The following is a 22,118-nucleotide window of genomic DNA, read 5'->3' as shown; positions in this document are numbered from 1 at the left end:
CAGGCCACGCGACTGCTATCGGGTACTGAGGGGTGAGGGGGCCTGCCAGAGTCAGATTGCAATAGCTGTGCCAGGGGCGGACATACCGCATTTTCAGCTGTATCGGGGCTCAGAGGATCCAGGGGGGCCCTGCAGGGTGGCTAATAATGAGGGCAATCTGGCCTGTTAATCCAGGCCCGAGGCTCCGGGGGGCCCTGGCCAGATTGCTCTCATGTGCGGTGGGCATGGAGAGATCCCTGCAGCTCTGCTGCCTGCAAGAGAAAATGGCAGTGGAGTTGCAGTGATCTGTCCTGCTTCCTGCCTGTGCTTCCTGTCTCACACAGCAGTCAGTGGCACAGTTGGATGACATCATCATTCAGCACCACGGTTGCTGTGCCTATTAGATGAAGCTGCTGGTGATGGTGATGCAGTACAGCGTGCAGAGAGGTGCTGTCTGCTGTGTGTATGTGTATGTATGTATGTACGAGTGTGTGTGTAGAGATGAGGGGCGGTGTGTGTGTGCGTGCATGCATAGCACAGGGGAACATGCAGAGAGGTGAGTGGTGCTGTGTGTGTAGGTGGAGGACAATGATGCGGTTGATGGGGAGAAGGCAATGGTGGGGGTGATAAGGAAGAGGCAATGATGGGGGTGATGGAGAAAGCAATGATGGGGTGGTGGGGAAAAGGCAATGATGGTGGTAGTGGAAAGGATAATGATGGTGGAAAGGGCAATGATGGGTGTGAAAGGGGAGGAGAAAATGATGGAGGTGGTGGAATGGGCAATGATGGGGTGGTGGGGAGAAAGCAATGATAGAGGTGAAGGAAAGGGCAATGATGGGGGTGCTGGGGGAGAAGGCATTGATGGGGGTGAGGAGAGGACAATAATGGAATGCGAGGGAGGAGGACAATTAGGGGTGTGTGGGATTAGGAAGGGAGGAAGGGGATTTATAATGGATTTAGGAGCAGGGGGAGGTGGAGGAAGACATTATTTTCGCTTCTTATGTTTAACACAGTCCCTTACTATATAGTGTACTCACTTATTATACATAGCACAGCCCCTTAGTATACACTGTACTCACTTATTGTGTATAGCACAGTCCCTTAGTATATAGTGTACTCACTTATTATGTATAGCGCCATCCCTCAGTATATAGTAGTCACTTTTTATGTATAGCACAGTCCCTTAGTATATAGTGTACTCACTTATTATGTATATCACCATCCTTAGTTACATAGTTTCCTCTTTTATCATGTATAACACGTCCCTTATTACATAACATATATATGGTGCCGTCCCATATTATATAGCTTCCTTTGCTGTTATGTACAGTGCTGTCTCTTACGTAGTATATGCTTGTTATATTTGTTATTCACAGCGCCCTCTTTTATAACATAGTCCGCTCTCTTGTTAGATATGATGGAGGAGCCGGTGACCAGACTACCAGTCCATCATCTCCTCCATTAGAAAAGAAGCTTTCCCATGCTCTATCAGCCTTCATTGCATTATATACTGTATCTAAAAAGAGAGGATGGTATGTAATAAAAAACAGGGCTCTATATAATGCAATATGTAAGGGGCGCTGCTGTACATAGCAAGAGAGGGCACTGTATAAGGGACAGCTATATACATAATAAAGGAGACTATGTAGTATATACACTCACTGGCCACTTTATTAGGTACACCTGTCCAACTTCTTGTTAACACTTAATTTCTAATCAGCCAATCACATGGCGGCAACTCAGTGCATTTAGGCATGTAGACATGGTCAAGACAATCTCCTGCAGTTCAAACCGAGCATCAGTATGGGGAAGAAAGGTGATTTGAGTGCCTTTGAACGTGGCATGGTTGTTGGTGCCAGAAGGGCTGGTCTGAGTATTTCAGAAACTGCTGATCTACTGGGATTTTCACGCACAACCATCTCTAGGGTTTACAGAGAATGGCCCGAAAAAGAAAAAAAATCCAGTGAGCGGCAGTTCTGTGGGCGGAAATGCCTTGTTGATGCCAGAGGTCAGAGGAGAATGGGTAGACTGGTTCGAGCTGATAGAAAGGCAACAGTGACTCAAATCGCCACCCGTTACAACCAAGGTAGGCCTAAGAGCATCTCTGAACGCACAGTGCGTCGAAGTTTGAGGCAGATGGGCTACAGCAGCAGAAGACCACACCGGGTACCACTCCTTTCAGCTAAGAACAGGAAACTGAGGCTACAATTTGCACAAGCTCATCGAAATTGGACAGTAGAAGATTGGAAAAACGTTGCTTGGTCTGATGAGTCTCGATTTCTGCTGCGACATTCGGATGGTAGGGTCAGAATTTGGCGTAAACAACATGAAAGCATGGATCCATCCTGCCTTGTATGGAGCATCTTTGGGATGTGCAGCCGACAAATCTGCGGCAACTGTGTGATGCCATCATGTCAATATGGACCAAAATCTCTGAGGAATGCTTCCAGCACCTTGTTGAATCTATGCCACGAAGAATTGAGGCAGTTCTGAAGGCAAAAGGGGTCCAACCCGTTACTAGCATGGTGTACCTAATAAAGTGGCCGGTGAGTGTATATATATATGTAGCTTTGTCGCCATAAAAAGAGGGGGCCCAGACACATTTCTTGCACAGGAGCCCCAAGCTGTGAGTGTCCGCCCCTGCATTGTGCTGTGCCGTGTGCCTTTAATTGCCGTCACTCTGTACCTGGCTCCTTCTAACTCTTCCTTTCTAGTCCTGCACTGCTCCCGGCTGAAATCTCTGGCTGGATCTGCATAAGGACGCAATGCCTCCTGGCTGATGTAGATTTCTAGCCAGAGAGGGAAGTGTATGCTGGGCCCGGCCAGAAGTAGTTGTACATGTGAGGGCGGCTACCGGCTGTTGAAGGCGGAGTGTGAGGAGCTGAGGCTGTATGGAGATGCAAGACGGTGAGCTAGGACCGACAGTGAATTTTTTTTTTTTCTTTTTGGGGGGCCCATTCAGACTTTTGCTATGTGCCCCATGATTTCTGTGTATGCCCCTACTCATGGTTTAGACAGCATGACTAAGTTGACAAGTTCCCTTAAATCATCTTAGGGGGCAAGTTATCAAATTGGTGAATTGTGAGTCATATTAACCTTTGCTACATCTGTAGTTTATTACTTAGGACTAATATAACAAAAAAAAAATATGCAAACCTATATATCAATGGCTATTTGACTGCATTACTAAGAGGAAAATGTTTCCATGAATTCACCTTATCATTAAGGAATTTAGACTCGTTCATTCTCAAGCCAAAAAAACCCTTAAACCTCAAAAAATTATTCAAAACAATAGGTTCAGACGTCTGTATCAGAGATAGAAATAATAGAATATTGTCATAATAAAAATTTTAAATACTCGTTCTGCGTACATGAAAATGTGGTGGACTTGTCTGAGCAGGCTATTATATGGTCAGGTGTAGCATACAGGGGGTGTAGAAGCAGGTATACAGTCTAAAATATAGTTGAATTGTAATCATGTTATCAACCGTGGATAGTTTTCTTGAAGATACCTAATTTTTGATAACTTCACAAAAGAAAAAGTCCATCTTGGTAAGGCCTGGTGACCATGGTGTCAATTCAAGCAGATGACCAGATTGTCCTTCGCAAGCGTGGAAAACCTTACATTTGTCAAAATAAATCAGACATGTAGCTTTTCTGATATCGCAACACCAATAGGTGACTGTTGTGATTTTGCTTTTTGCTCCCTCTAGTGGTCATTAGTGATTTGACTCTGGAGCTTCTGTCTTTTCCTATATCCTCACCTGGGCCGTTAGTTCAGGGGCGTTGCTATATAACTCCCTGGACCTTCAGTTCAATGCCTGGCATCGTTGAAATCAGAGCTAATCTGTTGTGCTCTTGTCCTATGATCCTGGTTCCTGTATTTCAAGCTAAGTCTGCTTCCTTGCTTTTTGCTTTTGTTTTGTTTGGTATTTTTGTCCAGCTTGTTCCAATCTGTATCCTGACCTTTGCTGGAAGCTCTAGGGGGCTGGTGTTCTCCCCCCGGACCGTTAGACGGTTCGGGGGTTCTTGAATCTCCAGCGTGGATTTTTATAGGGTTTTTGTTGACCAGATAAGTTATCTTGCTATATTCTGCTATTAGTAAGCTGGCCTCTCTTTGCTGAACCTGGTTCATTTCTGTGTTTGTCATTTCCTCTTACCTCACCGTTATTATTTGTGGGGGGCTTGTATCTTGCTTTGGGGTCCCTTTCTCTGGAGGCAAGAGAGGTCTTTGTTTTCTTCTCCTAGGGGTAGTTAGATTCTCCGGCTGGCGCGAGTCATCTAGCGATCACCGTAGGCATGATCCCCGGCTACTTCTAGTGTTGGCGTTAGGAGTAGCTATTTGGTCAACCCAGTTACCACAGCCCTATGAGCTGGATTTTTGAATCTCGCAGACTTACACGTTCCTCTGAGACCCTGTCCACTGGGGTCATAACAGTATGCCAGGCCAGTATTGAATGTTTGATGCATTGCAGAAGTGGGATTATAAGAAAGAAAATTTTGAGTTTTTTTTTCCCTCTCTCATTTTTTCTTTTTTTTTTTTCTTTTCCCCTTTACCTCAGAGTGGCTTAAGCTTGCTGCAGACATGAATGTCCAGACCTTGATTACAAGTGTGGACCAGCTTGCCGCTCGTGTGCAGGGTATACAAGATTATGTTACCAGAAATCCTAGGTCTGAACCCAAGATTCCGATTCCTGAACTGTTTTCAGGAGACCGATTTAAGTTTAGGAATTTCAGGAATAATTGTAAATTGTTTTTGACACTGAAACCTTGTTCGTCTGGAGACTCTGCTCAACAAGCAAAAATTGTTATTTCATTCTTACGGGGTGACCCTCAAGATTGGGCTTTTTCATTGGCGCCAGGAGATCCGGCATTGGCTGATATTGATGCGTTTTTTCTGGCGCTCGGTTTACTTTATGAGGAACCCAATCTTGAGATTCAGGCAGAGAAAGCCTTGCTGGCTATGTCTCAGGGCCAGGACGAGGCTGAGGTGTATTGCCAAAAATTTCGGAAATGGTCCGTGCTGACACATTGGAACGAGTGTGCACTGGCCGCTAATTTTAGAAATGGCCTTTCTGAGGCCATTAAGAATGTTATGGTGGGTTTTCCCATTCCCACAGGTCTGAATGATACCATGTCCCTGGCTATTCAAATTGACCGGTGGTTGCGGGAGCGCAAAACCGCAAATTCCCTCATGTTGTTGTCTGAACAGACACCTGATGTGATGCAATGTGATAGAAAAACCGCAAATTCCCTCATGTTGTTGTCTGAACAGACACCTGATGTGATGCAATGTGATAGAAAAACCGCAAATTCCCTCATGGTGTTGTCTGAACGGACACCTGATTTGATGCAATGTGATAGAATCCTGACTAGAAATGAGAGGAAAATTCATAGACGCCGGAATGGCTTGTGCTACTACTGTGGTGATTCTACACATGTTATCTCAGCATGCTCTAAACGTATATCTAAGGTTGTTAGTCCTGTCACCGTTGGTAATTTGCATCCTAAGTTTATTCTGTCTGTAACTTTGATTTGCTCACTGTCATCTTATCCTGTCATGGCGTTTGTAGATTCAGGTGCTGCCCTGAGTCTTATGGATCTCTCATTTGCTAAGCGCTGTGGTTTTATTCTTGAACCATTAGAAAATCCTATCCCTCTTAGGGGTATTGATGCTACGCCATTAGCAGAAAATAAACCGCAGTATTGGACACAGGTTACCATGTGCATGACTCCTGAACACCGCGAGGTGATACGTTTTCTCGTTCTACATAAAATGCATGATTTGGTTGTTTTGGGGCTGCCATGGTTACAGACCCATAATCCAGTCCTTGACTGGAAGGCTATGTCAGTGTCTAGTTGGGGCTGTCGTGGTATTCATGAGGATTCCCTGCCTGTGTCTATTGCTTCTTCTACGCCTTCAGAAGTTCCGGAGTATTTGTCTGATTATCAGGATGTCTTTAGCGAGTCCAGGTCCAGTGCATTGCCTCCTCATAGGGAATGTGACTGTGCAATAGATTTGATTCCAGGCAGTAAATTTCCTAAGGGAAGACTGTTTAATCTGTCGATACCTGAACATACCGCTATGCGTTCATATATCAAGGAGTCTCTGGAGAAAGGACACATCCGTCCGTCTTCTTCCCCTCTTGGTGCGGGATTCTTTTTTGTGGCTAAAAAGGACGGATCTTTGAGGCCTTGTATTGACTATCGGCTTTTAAATAAGATCACTGTCAAATTTCAGTATCCTTTGCCGCTGTTGTCTGACTTGTTTGCCCGGATTAAAGGTGCCAAGTGGTTTACCAAGATAGACCTTCGTGGTGCGTACAACCTTGTGCGCATTAAGCAAGGGGATGAATGGAAAACCGCATTCAATACGCCCGAAGGTCATTTTGAGTACTTGGTGATGCCTTTTGGGCTCTCTAATGCCCCTTCAGTTTTTCAGTCCTTTATGCATGACATTTTCCGGAACTATCTGGATAAATTTTTGATCGTTTATCTGGATGATATTCTGGTTTTTTCTGATAATTGGGACTCGCATGTGGAGCAGGTCAGGATGGTCTTTAAAATTTTGCGTGAAAATTCTTTGTTTGTCAAGGGCTCAAAGTGTCTTTTTGGTGTACAGAAGGTTCCCTTTTTGGGGTTCATTTTTTCCCCTTCTGCTGTGGAGATGGACCCAGTCAAGGTCCGAGCTATTCTTGATTGGACTCAGCCCTCGTCAGTTAAGAGTCTTCAGAAGTTCTTGGGTTTCGCTAACTTCTACCGTCGTTTTATCGCTAACTTTTCTAGCATTGTGAAACCTTTGACGGATATGACCAAGAAGGGCTCCGATGTGGTTAATTGGGCTCCTGCTGCCGTGGAGGCTTTCCAGGAGTTGAAACGTCGGTTTACTTCGGCGCTTGTTTTGTGCCAGCCTGATGTCTCGCTTCCCTTTCAGGTTGAGGTGGATGCTTCAGAGATTGGAGCAGGGGCCGTTTTGTCGCAGAGAGGCCCTGGTTGCTCTGTTATGAGACCTTGCGCCTTTTTCTCTAGGAAGTTTTCGCCTGCGGAGCGAAATTATGATGTGGGCAATCGGGAGTTGTTGGCCATGAAATGGGCATTTGAGGAGTGGCGTCATTGGCTCGAGGGTGCTAAGCATCGTGTGGTGGTCTTGACTGATCACAAAAATCTGATGTATCTCGAGTCTGCTAAACGCCTGAATCCTAGACAGGCCCGCTGGTCATTGTTTTTCTCCCGTTTCGACTTTGTTGTCTCGTATTTACCAGGTTCAAAAAATGTGAAGGCCGATGCTCTTTCCAGGAGCTTTGTGCCTGATGCTCCTGGAGTCGCTGAACCTGTTGGTATTCTTAAGGATGGTATTATCTTGTCAGCTATTTCTCCAGATCTGCGACGTGTGTTGCAGAGATTTCAGGCTGATAGGCCTGATTCTTGTCCACCTGACAGACTGTTTGTGCCTGATAAGTGGACCAGCAGAGTCATTTCCGAGGTTCATTCCTCGGTGTTGGCAGGTCACCCAGGAATTTTTGGCACCAGAGATCTGGTGGCCAGATCCTTTTGGTGGCCTTCCTTGTCTAGGGATGTGCGGTCATTTGTACAGTCCTGTGGGACTTGTGCTCGAGCTAAGCCTTGCTGTTCTCGTGCCAGCGGGTTGCTCTTGCCCTTGCCTGTCCCTAAGAGACCTTGGACACATATCTCCATGGATTTCATTTCTGATCTTCCGGTGTCTCAAGGCATGTCTGTTATCTGGGTGATATGTGATCGCTTCTCCAAGATGGTCCATTTGGTTCCTTTGCCTAAGCTGCCTTCCTCTTCCGATCTGGTTCCTGTGTTTTTCCAGAACGTGGTTCGTTTGCACGGCATCCCTGAGAATATTGTGTCAGACAGAGGATTCCAGTTCGTTTCCAGATTCTGGTGATCCTTTTGTAGTAGGATGGGCATTGACTTGTCGTTTTCGTCTGCTTTCCATCCTCAGACTAATGGACAGACGGAGCGAACTAATCAGACTTTGGAGGCTTATTTGAGGTGTTTTGTCTCTGCTGATCAGGACGATTGGGTGACCTTCTTGCCGTTGGCTGAGTTTGCCCTTAATAATCGGGCTAGTTCCGCCACCTTGGTTTCGCCGTTTTTCTGCAACTCTGGTTTCCACCCTCGTTTTTCTTCGGGTCATGTGGAACCTTCTGACTGCCCTGGGGTGGATTCTGTGGTGGATAGGTTGCAGCGGATCTGGAATCTTGTGGTGGACAACTTGAAGTTGTCACAGGAGAGGGCTCAGCGCTTTGCCAACCGCCGCCGCGGTGTGGGTCCCCGACTACGTGTTGGGGATTTGGTGTGGCTTTCTTCCCGCTTTGTTCCTATGAAGGTTTCCTCTCCCAAATTTAAACCTCGTTTTATTGGTCCTTACAAGATATTGGAAATCCTTAATCCTGTATCCTTTCACCTGGATCTTCCTGTGTCGTTTGCTATCCACAACGTGTTTCATAGGTCCTTGTTGCGGCGGTACGTTGTGCCTGTGGTTCCTTCTGCTGAGCCTCCTGCTCCGGTGTTGGTTGAGGGCGAGTTGGAGTACGTGGTGGAGAAGATCTTGGATTCTCGTCTCTCCAGGCGGAGGCTTCAGTACCTGGTCAAGTGGAAGGGCTATGGTCAGGAAGATAATTCCTGGGTGGTCGCCTCTGATGTTCATGCAGCCGATTTAGTTCGTGCCTTTCACGCCTCTCGTCCTGATCGCGGTGGTCGTGGTGAGGGTTCGGTGACCCCTCACTAAGGGGGGGGTACTGTTGTGATTTTGCTTTTTGCTCCCTCTAGTGGTCATTAGTGATTTGACTCTGGAGCTTCTGTCTTTTCCTATATCCTCACCTGGGCCGTTAGTTCAGGGGCGTTGCTATATAAGCTCCCTGGACCTTCAGTTCAATGCCTGGCATCGTTGAAATCAGAGCTAATCTGTTGTGCTCTTGTCCTATGATCCTGGTTCCTGTATTTCAAGCTAAGTCTGCTTCCTTGCTTTTTGCTTTTGTTTTGTTTGGTATTTTTGTCCAGCTTGTTCCAATCTGTATCCTGACCTTTGCTGGAAGCTCTAGGGGGCTGGTGTTCTCCCCCCGGACCGTTAGACGGTTCGGGGGTTCTTGAATCTCCAGCGTGGATTTTTATAGGGTTTTTGTTGACCAGATAAGTTATCTTGCTATATTCTGCTATTAGTAAGCTGGCCTCTCTTTGCTGAACCTGGTTCATTTCTGTGTTTGTCATTTCCTCTTACCTCACCGTTATTATTTGTGGGGGGCTTGTATCTTGCTTTGGGGTCCCTTTCTCTGGAGGCAAGAGAGGTCTTTGTTTTCTTCTCCTAGGGGTAGTTAGATTCTCCGGCTGGCGCGAGTCATCTAGCGATCACTGTAGGCATGATCCCCGGCTACTTCTAGTGTTGGCGTTAGGAGTAGCTATTTGGTCAACCCAGTTACCACAGCCCTATGAGCTGGATTTTTGAATCTCGCAGACTTACACGTTCCTCTGAGACCCTGTCCACTGGGGTCATAACAGGTGACGCCAATGAATATATCGGCAGTAACATCTACCTACCTGTCCATTGTGTTCTACACTATTCTTAGGCTGCTCATAGCCAATTCAGGCATCTCCTGCCTATTCATCATGTTATAGCTATACTGTGCTACTGCTGATGCTGGCGATGTTGTCAGTGCAAACCCTACACAGTTGGATGTCCCCTTACTTGTCCCATTATATTCTATACTGTGCGGTTGCTGATAGTCACACATCTTCCCATCTATTGTGTTCTATAACATACTGTACCACTTCTATTGGGTGTTGCTAGTGATGACCCTACACTGCTTAATGTTTCTATGCCTGTGCCATCATATTCTAGACTGTGTGCTTGCTGGCACTGCCACTCCCACTGTCGATACACAGCCACATACATCTTCTGCTTCTCCATAATACTATACTGTACTATTGCAGATAACCCTATGCTGTACAGGATGAAAGAATCTGAAACTTCTTCAAAAAGGGGATAAGTTATTCATTGTTTAAAGAAGGCATTGCTTCTTCACTTTCTAAACAGCAAACCTGCTTGCTCCCTCTAAAAAAAATAAGTAAAATTTTGGACTGCCCGTTAGATAGCCACTGCCATCTTTCCAAGTGACAAATACTGTATATTACTGTTCTCAAAACAGGGAAAAAAATTAGGAAACCTTAATAAAAAAACAATAGCTTTTTAATGTAACTTATTGGCATCATATTTGGACAGCTTGATAAAAAAGCAATAAAAAAAGTCTTATTACCTTGAAAAACCGCAAACCTGTTGCTATTTCCTAAAGAGGGATCATTTTTGAACCACCGTTTCTTAAAAAGCCATGGCTTCTTCTCTGTGCACCACTTGTGTATAAACACCATAAAGATAGTCATCTACCCCAAAAAAGATGATTAATGATCCACTTTTACATTTTAAGAAAACATAAAAGGTATTACAGTGCTTTGTGTCATTAAGCAGCCTCTTGGCTACCACTGGATACTATCTGATTGCCTATAGCCATACATTTTCATATCATTTGGACTTTATTAGGGCTATGTTTGTGTTAAAGAGTTTTAAATGGGTTAATTACAGTCCTATCAGACGTCAAAGTGTTATATGTTTTTTTCAGGATTTTTGAGACATCTAAGTACTTTTTATTTGCGGAGAATGATTAGTTGCAAATAGAGATGGGCAAATGTAATCACATGTAATTAAATTCTACTCATATTTTACAAAAATCTATAATCTCCAGTAAACTGATTTTTTGTAATTCTTTCTGCAAAAATTCAGTAAATTGGTGGCCAGGACTTTTGGCCATAATCAGGCCTTGGAGGATACTGCGCATCATAAGGTCACTTCTCATGTCACAACCCAATGACACACAAAGACAACTGAAGACAGTTGAAGCGGACAGTGAAGCAGCTACAAGAGGGGCATTTGAAGTGGTGAGCAGTGAGGTGAGTATTACTTTTTAATTTTACATCCTACATGAGACCCCTTTGAGAAAGTGAATGCAAAACACGCGTCGGGGTGGTCCCTTACTTGCACTAGCACCTCAATATGGGTTAATTTCTTTTTATTCAATCCATCAACATAGATAGGCTATTATGATACTTACATGATGAAATTATTTCCAACTTCATTTTATTTGGGATTTTGTTTAATTTGTTATGCTCTGTAGTCCAGAGAGACCCTTGAGCAGAATAAGGAACATTCAATTTGCAGAGAAGAACGTCATTGCAAATCGAATTTCCCGGCAAACTCATTGCAATTTGAATCCTGCCAGATCTGCTCATTCGTAGTTGGGAATCAACTTTGGGGAGAAAATAGACAAAACTGGCAGATTCGAATTTCAAAAAATGTGCTTATCTCTAAAACATATCTCCTCAAAAACAATTGCAATAAACATATTTTTGTCATACACTTAAAAAAATCACAAATCAGTAAATATTAACATTTGAGGTGTTTTGATTCTTAATCAAAACCCTGTTAAAACATGGATCATTATGGTCTGAAATACACAAACCAGAAGTAATCTCCCAATTTTTTTTTGCTTCTTGTGCTTTTAATATTTTATCAATTCAGAACATTTTTACTATATCGGACTCAAAAACCTTATTCCAATGTTTACATACAGGATGTGTGTGCCACTGGCAAATGGGTTCAAATAATTTGGAATGTGTGCCAAATACCATAAAATTATGTATCAGTGTGTAATGTTTACATGCATGTATAAACGTGCTCAGGCAGTGGATACGTTTTCTGAGCAGTGATGGATCCTCTTCGCTATCAGACATCTGATGGACAATTCTGGGGTTGGCAAATGCCAGAACATTACCCACCCGACTGCATTGTGCACTCTGTATATTTGGTGCAGAAGAGATGATGCTATGGGGGTGTTTTCATTAGTCAGCTTAAACCCCTCACTTCTCATGAGGGGAAATCGTAATTCTTTAGCATTCAAGACATTTTAGACAATTGTATTCTTCCAAATTTGGAAGAACAGTTGGGGAAAGCCCTTTTCTCTGCCCCAAAACAAAGCAAGGTCTATAAATACATGGTTGAAGAAGTTTGGTGTGGAAGAACTTGACTGACCACACAGAGCCCTGACCTCAACCTCATCCCAAACCTTTGGGATGAACGAAGACTGAGATTTTGAGACAAACCCTCTTGTCCAACATCAGTATTTGACATCGTGGATGACTTTATTGATGAATAGGCAAAAATTCGAATAGCCAACTTTTAAAATTGTGTTAAGTTCCCAGAGAGAAGTGGAGGCTTATCCATTATTTTAGCTTCATCTTGCCGCCTCCATCATGTCATCAAAATCACTCTGCATGAATAATAGGACAGAGCCTGTTAAAATATTCTGGCACTTGAAGTATCCTTCATCGTTTCAGAACCTCATCTCAGAACCAGGTAATATTAAAATTAAATTTAATTTAAAAAAAATCAGAAACATTTACTTTAAACAGAAATTATTTATTAGATAAAATTACTGATAAACAGAGATGACATTTTTTTACGTATACAGGTCAAATTATTTTACCTTGTGAATGGGAACAATGAGATAATATATCACAATTTTACAACAGGATCAACTTTTCAGTAATTTTCACCTTATTTTTCACTTTGTAAGACGCACTTTTTTGGGGGTGCATCTTACAAAGCGGACACGACTTACCGATACTGTGGGTGTAGGACGCAGGCTAGAATGAGGGGGTTCTCAGGTGCCTCCGGGTGCCCGGCGCTTGCTAGCTGGTGCTGCGGGTGTCTCCAGTGCCCAGGGGTGCTGCGTGGGTATCCGGTGCTGCTCGGGACTCTGCCGGCATTTTGCGACAGGCCAAAGCCCCAGTAATACCACTGTTCCCAGTGCGTGTGCAGTGGCCTTATTACCAGAGTCCACCGCACACGCACAAGGAGCAGTGGAATTACCGGGGCTCTGGCCTGACACAAAATGCCAGCAGAGCCCCGGGCAGCGCTGGACACCCACACAGCACCGCTGGGCACCGGAGACACCCGCAGCACTCTCCAGCAACTGCCGGGCACCCGAAACACCAGACAGCGGCATTGAACATGCACCTGCACAAGACCTCCACAGCGGCACAAGACCCCCGCCCAGCGCGCCGCATATCGGAGCCCCCCTCATCCTAGCCTGTGGCCTGCAGCATCACCCCACTCCTGCCTCCTCCAGCAGCAACCCTGGGAACCCGCTTCACTGCACCCACCACCCAGGTAAGCTATAAGACGCATGGATTATAAGAAGTACCACTATTATATTAAAAAATATTTTTTTCTTATTTTTCTGCTCAAAATTTGGTGTTAGGGCTAGCGGAACGCACCAAATTATAAAAGATGGTATAAGGTGCATTTGCAGCCTGGGGTCCACTGTGCAGAGATGGAACCTGCTGCTGAGTAATGACGGACTATATGGCGGTACAATGTGGATACACACACGGGTTAACTTCACCCTGTGTGAAGGAAGCAAACCCTGTTGCATCACAGGGCCGCGGTACCGCACCAAGAGCGCAAGTAAGGGGTCTCAGGACTCTATCCCAAGACAATGGATTAGAGTACTTACAGACCACTTGCGCTCGACACCGCAACTGGGGTGTCAAAGTAACAGAATAACTTAAAGCACAAGAGTGCGTGCTGTGCCGCTTTGGCGGATGCCACTAACCACCCAGACTTGGGATACGAAAGCGCTCTATAAGCGCACACGGTGCCGCACTGGCGGCTACAGCAGTAGACGCTGTATCGTGTGTCTTTATGTTGACAGCTAGTCGGGCGCTAGACAGCAAACATCCACCTTTCGCGAGCAGTCATACACAAGGGAGGGGATATTAAAGAACGACTTGCACTCATCAACACACACACGTATACAAATGTACACTAGCGCATGGCCGTGCGGTCATGCGAAGCTTATATAGCTGCAGCACGTACAGGACCTTCCAAAAAGGACGAATGGAAAGCTGCCACAGAAGTTCAGCACCTTCAGGACCTTCCTGGAGGACCAATTGGATCAGCTGCAGTATCTGAACATGTGACCTTCGATCTCCAATGGAAGATCTTGCCCTGGGCATGCTCAGAAGGGGAAAAGCAGGACTTAGTCCCAAAAGCGTCTGCTCGCTGCTGCCCAGCATTGGCTTTAATGGCAGAAGCTGGAAAAGCAGCAGTAACTCTATGCACAGAGTGAGACTGAGCAAGACGCCTGGACTGACGTCTCTGCTGAGCAGACTCCACTGCGGCTGGAGAAGAATGGGAGACCACAGCGGAGATGGTTCGAGATTCCCCCTGTGCAGAGGCGGGAACTTGACACCTAACATTTGGGATGTGTCTTATAATCCAGAGCGTCTTATAATCCAGAGCATCTTATAACCTGACAAATACGGTAATTCTGAGTAAATATTAAAAAAAAATATTTCACAGATCCGTACATTCCTAAACCAAAAATCTGCAAAAACCCTAGTCCATGCCCTCATCATCTCCCGCCTCGACCACTGTGGCCTCCCCTCGAACACTCTCGCACCCCTCCAATATATTCTAAACTCAGCTGCCCAACTAATCCACCTGTCCCCCGCTATTCCCCAGCCTCTCCCCTCTTTCAATCCCTTCACTGGCTCCCCATTACCCAGAGACTCCAGTACAAAAGCCTAACCATGACATACAAAGCCATCCACAACCTGTCTCCTCCATACATCTGTGACCTCGTCTCCTGGTACTTTCCTGCACGCAACCTCCGTTCCTCACAAGATCTCCTTCTCTACTCCCCTCTTGTCTCCTCTTCCCACAATCGTATACAAGATTTCTCTCGCGCATCACCCCTACTCTGGAACTCTCTACCACAACATATCAGAACCTCACCTACCATCGAAACCTTCAAAAAGAACCCAAAGACCCACCTCTTCCGGCAAGCCTACAACCTGCAGTAATCACCGATCGACCAAACCACTGCACGACCAGCTCTATCCTTACCTACTGTATCCTCACCCATCCCTTGTAGATTGTGAGCCCTCACGGTCAGGGTCCTCTCTCCTCCTGTACCAGTTATGACTTGTATTGTTCAATATTATTGTACTTGTCTTTATTATGTATACCCCTCCTCACATGTAAAGCTCCATGGAATAAATGGCGCTATAATAATAAATAATAATAATAATAATAATAATAATAATAATAATTAAGCAGCCATAATCATTAGATGGCTGTTGGCTGAATGAAGGTTTAGCCAAAGGTTCAGCCTGCAGTCTATAAAACACACATGAACTCTTGTGTTCTTTGTGAAAGAGCTGAAACCATATATGTCTGGTGGCGGTTATTTCCAGGAGTACAAAAGGATTTGTGTTCTGAAATTGAACATACCAGATTTTTGACTTCCCCAACATCCAATTGTCCATTGGCTCCATACACATAGACTATTGGCCAATCCTGTCAATATCAGTAGATTCGGTCGTCATCATTAGTCTAATGTATATGGAGTGTTTTAGGTTTGTACACGGAAAAGTCCCAAATTAGATTCCCATTCTTTCTCCTAGTTTATTAATGAAGAATAACTGAAATAATAAGATAAAAAATATTATTTTAACACCTTCATGATGCAAGATGTGTATAGTTCTTAACAGATTGCCCACAATTGCTTGCCTTTTTTCTAGGACATTATAATACATTTATGGTGCAAAGAGCCTTATATAATTGTATAGAAAGTGAGTTAATTGCATAGAAAGTCCCAACATGGGAATAATGCATGCACAGAATGGAAAAAATATGTGGTTTCTAACAAATGACATAAATGCTAACAATGTAAAAAGAAGACTCCACCAGTCCAGCTGAGGAACATGCTCCCACAACACTTTTTTCCCTCAGGAAAATACATAGCCTCCTGATCTGATGACTTAGGGCAAGAGAGACCTAAGTTGGATACTGGATACAAAAACATGCAGCAAAATACATACATAACTCGATTTAAGGGTTGTTGAACCAACCTACCAGTGAATGATAACAATTAGGCATCCAGTAAGAGTTGGTTTGACTTTACTCTTGCAAATTTAAAGGCCAAGTAAAATATTCTCCCATCTAAGACTGGCTTCATATATCCTCAGTTTATAGACTGTGTGTAAACCATGATGCCCAGACCAGCCACAGCTCTCCACACCAAAACAAAAGCCCCCCCCCCCCCCCCGTACAGACAGCAGGATAATTTTGCCAATCTTTTGCCAACAGCTTTTTCTCTTAACCCACCATACACAGGAATGCTCTGTCATGTATGCTCTATGAGAGAGACACTCCCTAACTCACCTATGTCAAAGGAGAACAAAAGGATTGGCATTCCGAAATCTGACATGCCAGATCCTTATTTTCTCCAAACTCTTCTGTTGGGGAATAGTCGGGTGCTCTCAGACACATTAGAGCAGTTTTTCTCAACTACAATCCTCATACCCACCTACAGGTCAAGTTTTGAGGATATCCTTAGTATTGCATAAATGATCATTTCATCACCTGCTCAAGCATTAATTCCATCACCTATGCAATACTAAGAAAATCCATAAAACATGACCTGTTGGTAGGTCTTGAGGACTGGAGATGAGAAACACTGCATTAGACTGTCAGATAAGCCCATTGATACTGGCAAGTTTGTCCAACATCAGTCTATTAAGCTGTTGAATTCACATTAGATATGAAGCCAGCCTTTGACAAATGGTAGGAGTTATTCTCCCTTTATGTGTGTAGGCTTTGGCTCAGGATATATTAAATTTGATAATGCAGGATCTCACAAGATTGTGGCTGACAAATGAGCTCTCATAATTGGATCAAACTGTGGATTAAGTACCTCAATTTTATAAGCATAGCCTATATAACAGTAGCACAGTTCAAAATGTATGTAATAGACATATTTAAAAAAAAAACACTTAAAAATGGCACAAACCAGTAAATAGAATTTGTGAAATCACAATAGTCAATATTAATGAAACATGTTTTTTCTGCATTTAAGCCATATAAAAAGCTAAACCAAAAACAATGTGCACATACTGTATGTACATGGCAAAATGGCACCAAAAAAGAAAAACCTTCAGCTTGTCACAGCTTGATTGGCTAATCACTTCTCCAACCTGCCAAAGGCTGCTTTTACTGGAGCTGGATTCTACTTAACCATTTAAATTTGTAAGCCTTGGCTTCGGAGAAGTATGTCAATGTAGGTTCCCATCAATAGAAGTCCCATTGTGTGTTACTGGCAGATGGGCTCTAACAATTTGATCAAATAGTGGGCAAAATGTATACATTTCTGCCTTTTGACCTCAATAAAAATGTTTTTTTACCATAAAATGGATTAGTAAATTAAATTGAATACTTCTACTCTTTGGCAACTTTTCAATGAATAGTTACTGAGCAGGTATTGTAACAAACAGCTGCATTACTTTCATATATGTATATATAAAACCATATTAAGAGCTTCAATAGAACCAAATTGGGAATGTTTTTACACATTCTAGTATCCAATGCTCATTGTGTCTGAATTCTGTAGATCAGTCAGACCAAGTTGTGCCATTATTGGTGGTTTGTTAGTAACAATAATAATCTAAATACTTAAAACCCTCTGTTTTTCAATCTTTATCTGTCATAATTTTAAGATTTCATAAAAATAAATTTATTCGTAAGACATCTTGGATTAGATTCTTTATTACGGTGTTTTTTACATCCTTATTTCTGACACTGTAGATAATGGGATTTAGCATGGGCGTCACAGCTGAGTAGAGGATGGCAACAGACTTGTCCATGTTTGGAGAAGAAAGGGAACGTGGCCGTAAATACAGAATCATAATGGTTCCATAGTAGAAAGTCACCACAATAATGTGAGAGACACATGTGGAGAATGTTTTATAGCTCCGATCAGAAGAATTGATCTTCGAGATTGTAGACACGATTTGGACATACGAAACCAGAATCAAGAGAAAGGTCAAACTTGCTATGATCCCTGCTGTAATAAACATTGTTACTTCATGGAGCCAAGTATCACTGCAAGCTATTTTAAAGAATGGAGGAACCTCACAAAAGAAGTGGTTGAGATGATTGGAATGGCAGAAAGACAACTGGAAGGTGTAGGTAACTTCTAAAATAGAGTGGATGAAACTTGAGATCCATGTCGCAGCGGCCATACTGATACACGTCTTCTTGCTCATGATGGTGGTATAGTGCAGTGGTCTACAGATGGCAGCAAATCTATCATAAGACATGATGGCAAGTAGAAAACACTCTGAGGAGCCAAAACCCAAATGGAAGTGCATCTGGATGGCGCATTCTAGTAGAGAGACACTCTTGTCTGCGGATAATGTGTTCTTTAGAATTTTAGGTACCACAGTAGTAGCAAAGCAAATGTCCATGAAAGAGAGATTAGTAAGAAAAAAGTACATGGGAGTGTGGAGCTTTGGATTTATTCTCACTGCAATAATCAGTAGAAAGTTTGCCAACAATGTTATCACATAGATCACCAAGAATGCGATGAAGGCAATGACCTTCAAGTAAGGAACATCAGACAAACCAAGGAGTATAAATCTGATCTCAGAGGACTGGTTAAATAGTTCAATATCTTGTAATTGAGAACCTGATGTAGATAAAAAGTGAAAAATGTAAGTTTAATTACATTATTGACTTACCTCTACCTTCTAGATCTGAGGACAGTATTGTGTGATCTTATCATAATCATGTCATCTATTGTTACCTTTAGAAATATTTCCAAAAACACGGGACAAGTTTTCTGAACTTATATTTTTTCATGGAATCTGATAAAGTACGGTGTTTTAGACTGATTAAGATAAGATAGCTTAACATGTAAGAAAATATTAAGGACCATACACTCCTCTGGGTAAGATCATTTTTTAACTTAGATATATGTTTTTGTTTTTTTTTATAAAAAATCATTTTTTAATCATGAGTTATTGAAAATTTTTCCAAATAGGAGAAGCTCTAAGATTCCCTCTACATTGCTAGCTGCAGAAAGAGATAACCAAAGTCCTGCCATCAGTAAGTTTGGACAGATAGGAGAGTTTCTAAGAGTTTTATCTGTCTCTTTCTGAGCTCCTCTCAGCTGATTTATGACCACACCAAGGTACAGCTCAACTTTGATATGGTCTGTGATCACAAATTATCATAGATAAATTCAATATAAGACAGATAAAAAAGATGTCAACTCTTTGTTAGAGGGAACTCACTGTTGAAGCAAACTCACCCATGGGTTCTCAGATAGCTTATTCTGCTACCAGCTACATAATGTGCAACAAGGAGGCTATACAATGCAAATGGTACAAAATTTTACCCAATTGGAAAAATTATTTTAGACTATAGTCTAAAAATCAACCAATTTAATATTGTACCAACAATATATCTGCACCTATCTAAAATAGGAGATATAACTTGAAACTTCATTATGATTGCAGTCTGCTGTGCCTTGAGCCAAATGCAGTTAAGAAGCTTTTTTCATCTTCAATGGTCAATTCAGGTGGCTGCAGGGTGGGGGAGAAGTGTCTCATAAGTGGAGAAAGAACAAGATTACTATGATAACATGTATTAAAAATATTCTTATTTCGCCTGTACTGTTGTTTTGTGCAAAACTTGTTGAAAGTATAGTTCACATTTAAGGCAAATGCCTCATCTAAAATGTAAAAGGCTATTGGAGAAAAGCATAAAACATATGATAAAAGATGGAATACAATACATTTTTAAGTTACAATTTAGTATTCTTAATTTTAAATATGTGTATACACAATTTTACTCACAGCAGTCCATGATAGTAACAGAGCAGCCTCCATAGAGATGGAGCAAATGCTAGAATTACAAAATGTGGTTTATAAAACATCTAGAAAACAGTAGTAATAGGGCAGAGCAATCATAACACGGCTGATAGAATCTCTTGTGTTTATTGAAATAATTTTCCTTGGGAATTAACTGTTGTCTGTCCCCTGATATCAATTGGTGTTTAATGTACAAAATAAAATAATTTGGTCCCAAGATAGATATGAACATACATACGTAAAATAAGAAATATAATATTTTGAATTTGGAAATGTTATAATCTTTATTTGAAAATTGATTTACCCCACAGTTTTAAAATGTCATATTACTTAAAAACAAGAGCAGAAATATTACATTGTCGTCATAAAGATTTAGCAAGGGTTACCTTAACTCAGAGAGCACAGCCCTGTGATACACATCTCAAAAATGAAATTGCAACACCATGGAGAAAAAGTCATGGAATCATGGAAATCACAGGATGGAGACATGTTACTGATAAGCAAATTACTAAAAAATATAAACAAAATTTTCAAAACATTTCAGTTTGCCACACAAAGAAATCCCCACACTAACAGACTTGGTTAGAATCTATGAGGTTATTAATGGGTGTCTAAAGAAGGATCTGCCACTCTGAAAGCACTTGGGCAAATCATCAAGATCCCCTGCTGAAAGCTCATTTTGCAATTTTTGACCAGTGATGTCCTAGATTTGTTTTGATGGGAAACAAGTCCAAAGAGGCTGCAAATCATGGAAGCATGTTTAGGCCACTCAGGCTGCTCACAGTAGAACAATCAAATTATGACTTTGCATTGCCATGCTGAAAAACATCTAATAGAACATTTTGGAGAAATGGCTGTGTGATGGTGTGATATGGTGTGTGGGGTATCATTCTGTATATGTTAATATTTTTACAGTTTTTATGAGTGTTGTCTTGTTGCTCTGCATCATTCTGTGTATTCCTCATCTTCTCTAGATTCTTAATTACATTACAAAAGGTCCAATAATTTAATTAGCTTGGTTACCATCTGTAGCCTGAATGTGTCAATGCCTCTTGGCGAACCCCTGCTGACATTTCCTGACTGTTCATTCATGACCTCTCTGCTCTCCAAAAGCTGCAAATCACTCCCTGTAGTGCCTTGATCTCTGAGGCACCTTTCCCAGGTCTGGGGGCCTGAACAATATCCAACCTGTCTGCCTACCAATGGATATAAGGAGGGGGCCTAAGAAGGACAGATTAACCAGAAAGAGAGATCCTTTGTGGAGGGACTTGGAGAAACCCGGATTATCCTGGAAAATACTGTCAGAAGAGTTCTATACGGAGAAGTATCTGGAGCCACACTGCCATATCGATCTCTAAACTGAGGATTTGACTCTCATCTCCAGGGGCATTTATCCCATTACTAGGTACATGTTCTAGAACTATGATATCCTCCGTGTGGTGGATTGTTTTATGGAACTTTCGGTTTGCATGTAATAAAGGTTCTTGGGACAGTTCACACATCTCTCGCTCTGTTGATTGTGTGAAATCAGAGTAAAATCCCATGAAAACTGGTGGCAGCAGTGGGATTAACAGAGTGCAACCTAATGGAGAACCACCCACAGAGTGAATACAGAAACAGGGCCATAACTAGTCTACAGGAGAGAGCCAGAGATCTGGACCTGTACTACCAGGGACTGACCAAAGAGCCCTTAATTGATCTCCTGGTGGGTGCTAGCCAGATCACCTCCTCCCAGATGTCTAAAGGACAAACACTGGAGACAGGTATCCCTACCTCAAAAAGTCAGTGACTGGTGTGGTACGAAGAATAGATAGTGGTTTTGGGTCCAGGCATCTCTCAGGAGTTTAAGGAGGAGGCTGCTCACATTGGAGAAAAGAAGCAATGGAGCCCAAAAGAGGGAGTAATGTGACTTTGTAGTGTAAACTTAACAATACAGGAGCCTGTATGGATCACATGGACGGACTTCAAGCCACTTGATGGGGCTTCCAGAGATGCAGAGACGTTCTCAAAGGACTTTGAGTAACAATGTGCTATGATGGAGGTACCCCACTGTGGTTGGATATGCTTGTTAGTGGGACTCCTGAAAGGAAGAATGGCGGAGGCTTACTGAACCATTGACTCCCAGCGGAATCAGTATTATAAGATTGTAAAATGGGCTATCCTGGATTATAATTTTTTTTTTATAGCACCATTAATTCCATGAGAAAGAGGTTACATACAGAGTTATAGATATCATTTACAGTAAAACAATTTACAATGACAGACTGGTACAGAGGGGAGAGGACCCTGTCCTTGTGGACTTAAGTTCTCACATATATGGCCCAGTTCTGAGACCTCCCATGCAC

At 42.7% G+C, this 22,118-nt stretch overlaps 1 protein-coding gene across 1 annotated transcript; it reads right to left on the bottom strand.

The window, feature by feature from the left end:
• Positions 1-17,619: 17,619 nt before the first annotated feature.
• LOC143793908 (olfactory receptor 5AR1-like) lies at positions 17,620-19,215 on the bottom strand. Its single transcript, XM_077280846.1, has 2 exons — positions 19,212-19,215; positions 17,620-18,587 (listed from the first exon to the last, which is right to left on the bottom strand). Exons 1-2 carry the CDS (start codon positions 19,213-19,215, stop codon positions 17,620-17,622), a joined length of 972 nt encoding a protein of 323 aa, XP_077136961.1.
• Positions 19,216-22,118: the final 2,903 nt, after the last annotated feature.

Source organism: Ranitomeya variabilis, chromosome 1 (genome assembly GCF_051348905.1).
Source record: "Ranitomeya variabilis isolate aRanVar5 chromosome 1, aRanVar5.hap1, whole genome shotgun sequence".
NCBI lineage: Eukaryota > Metazoa > Chordata > Amphibia > Anura > Dendrobatidae > Ranitomeya > Ranitomeya variabilis.
Note: the sequence above shows the minus strand (reverse complement) of the source record. Positions and strands in the feature narration are given on the sequence as shown.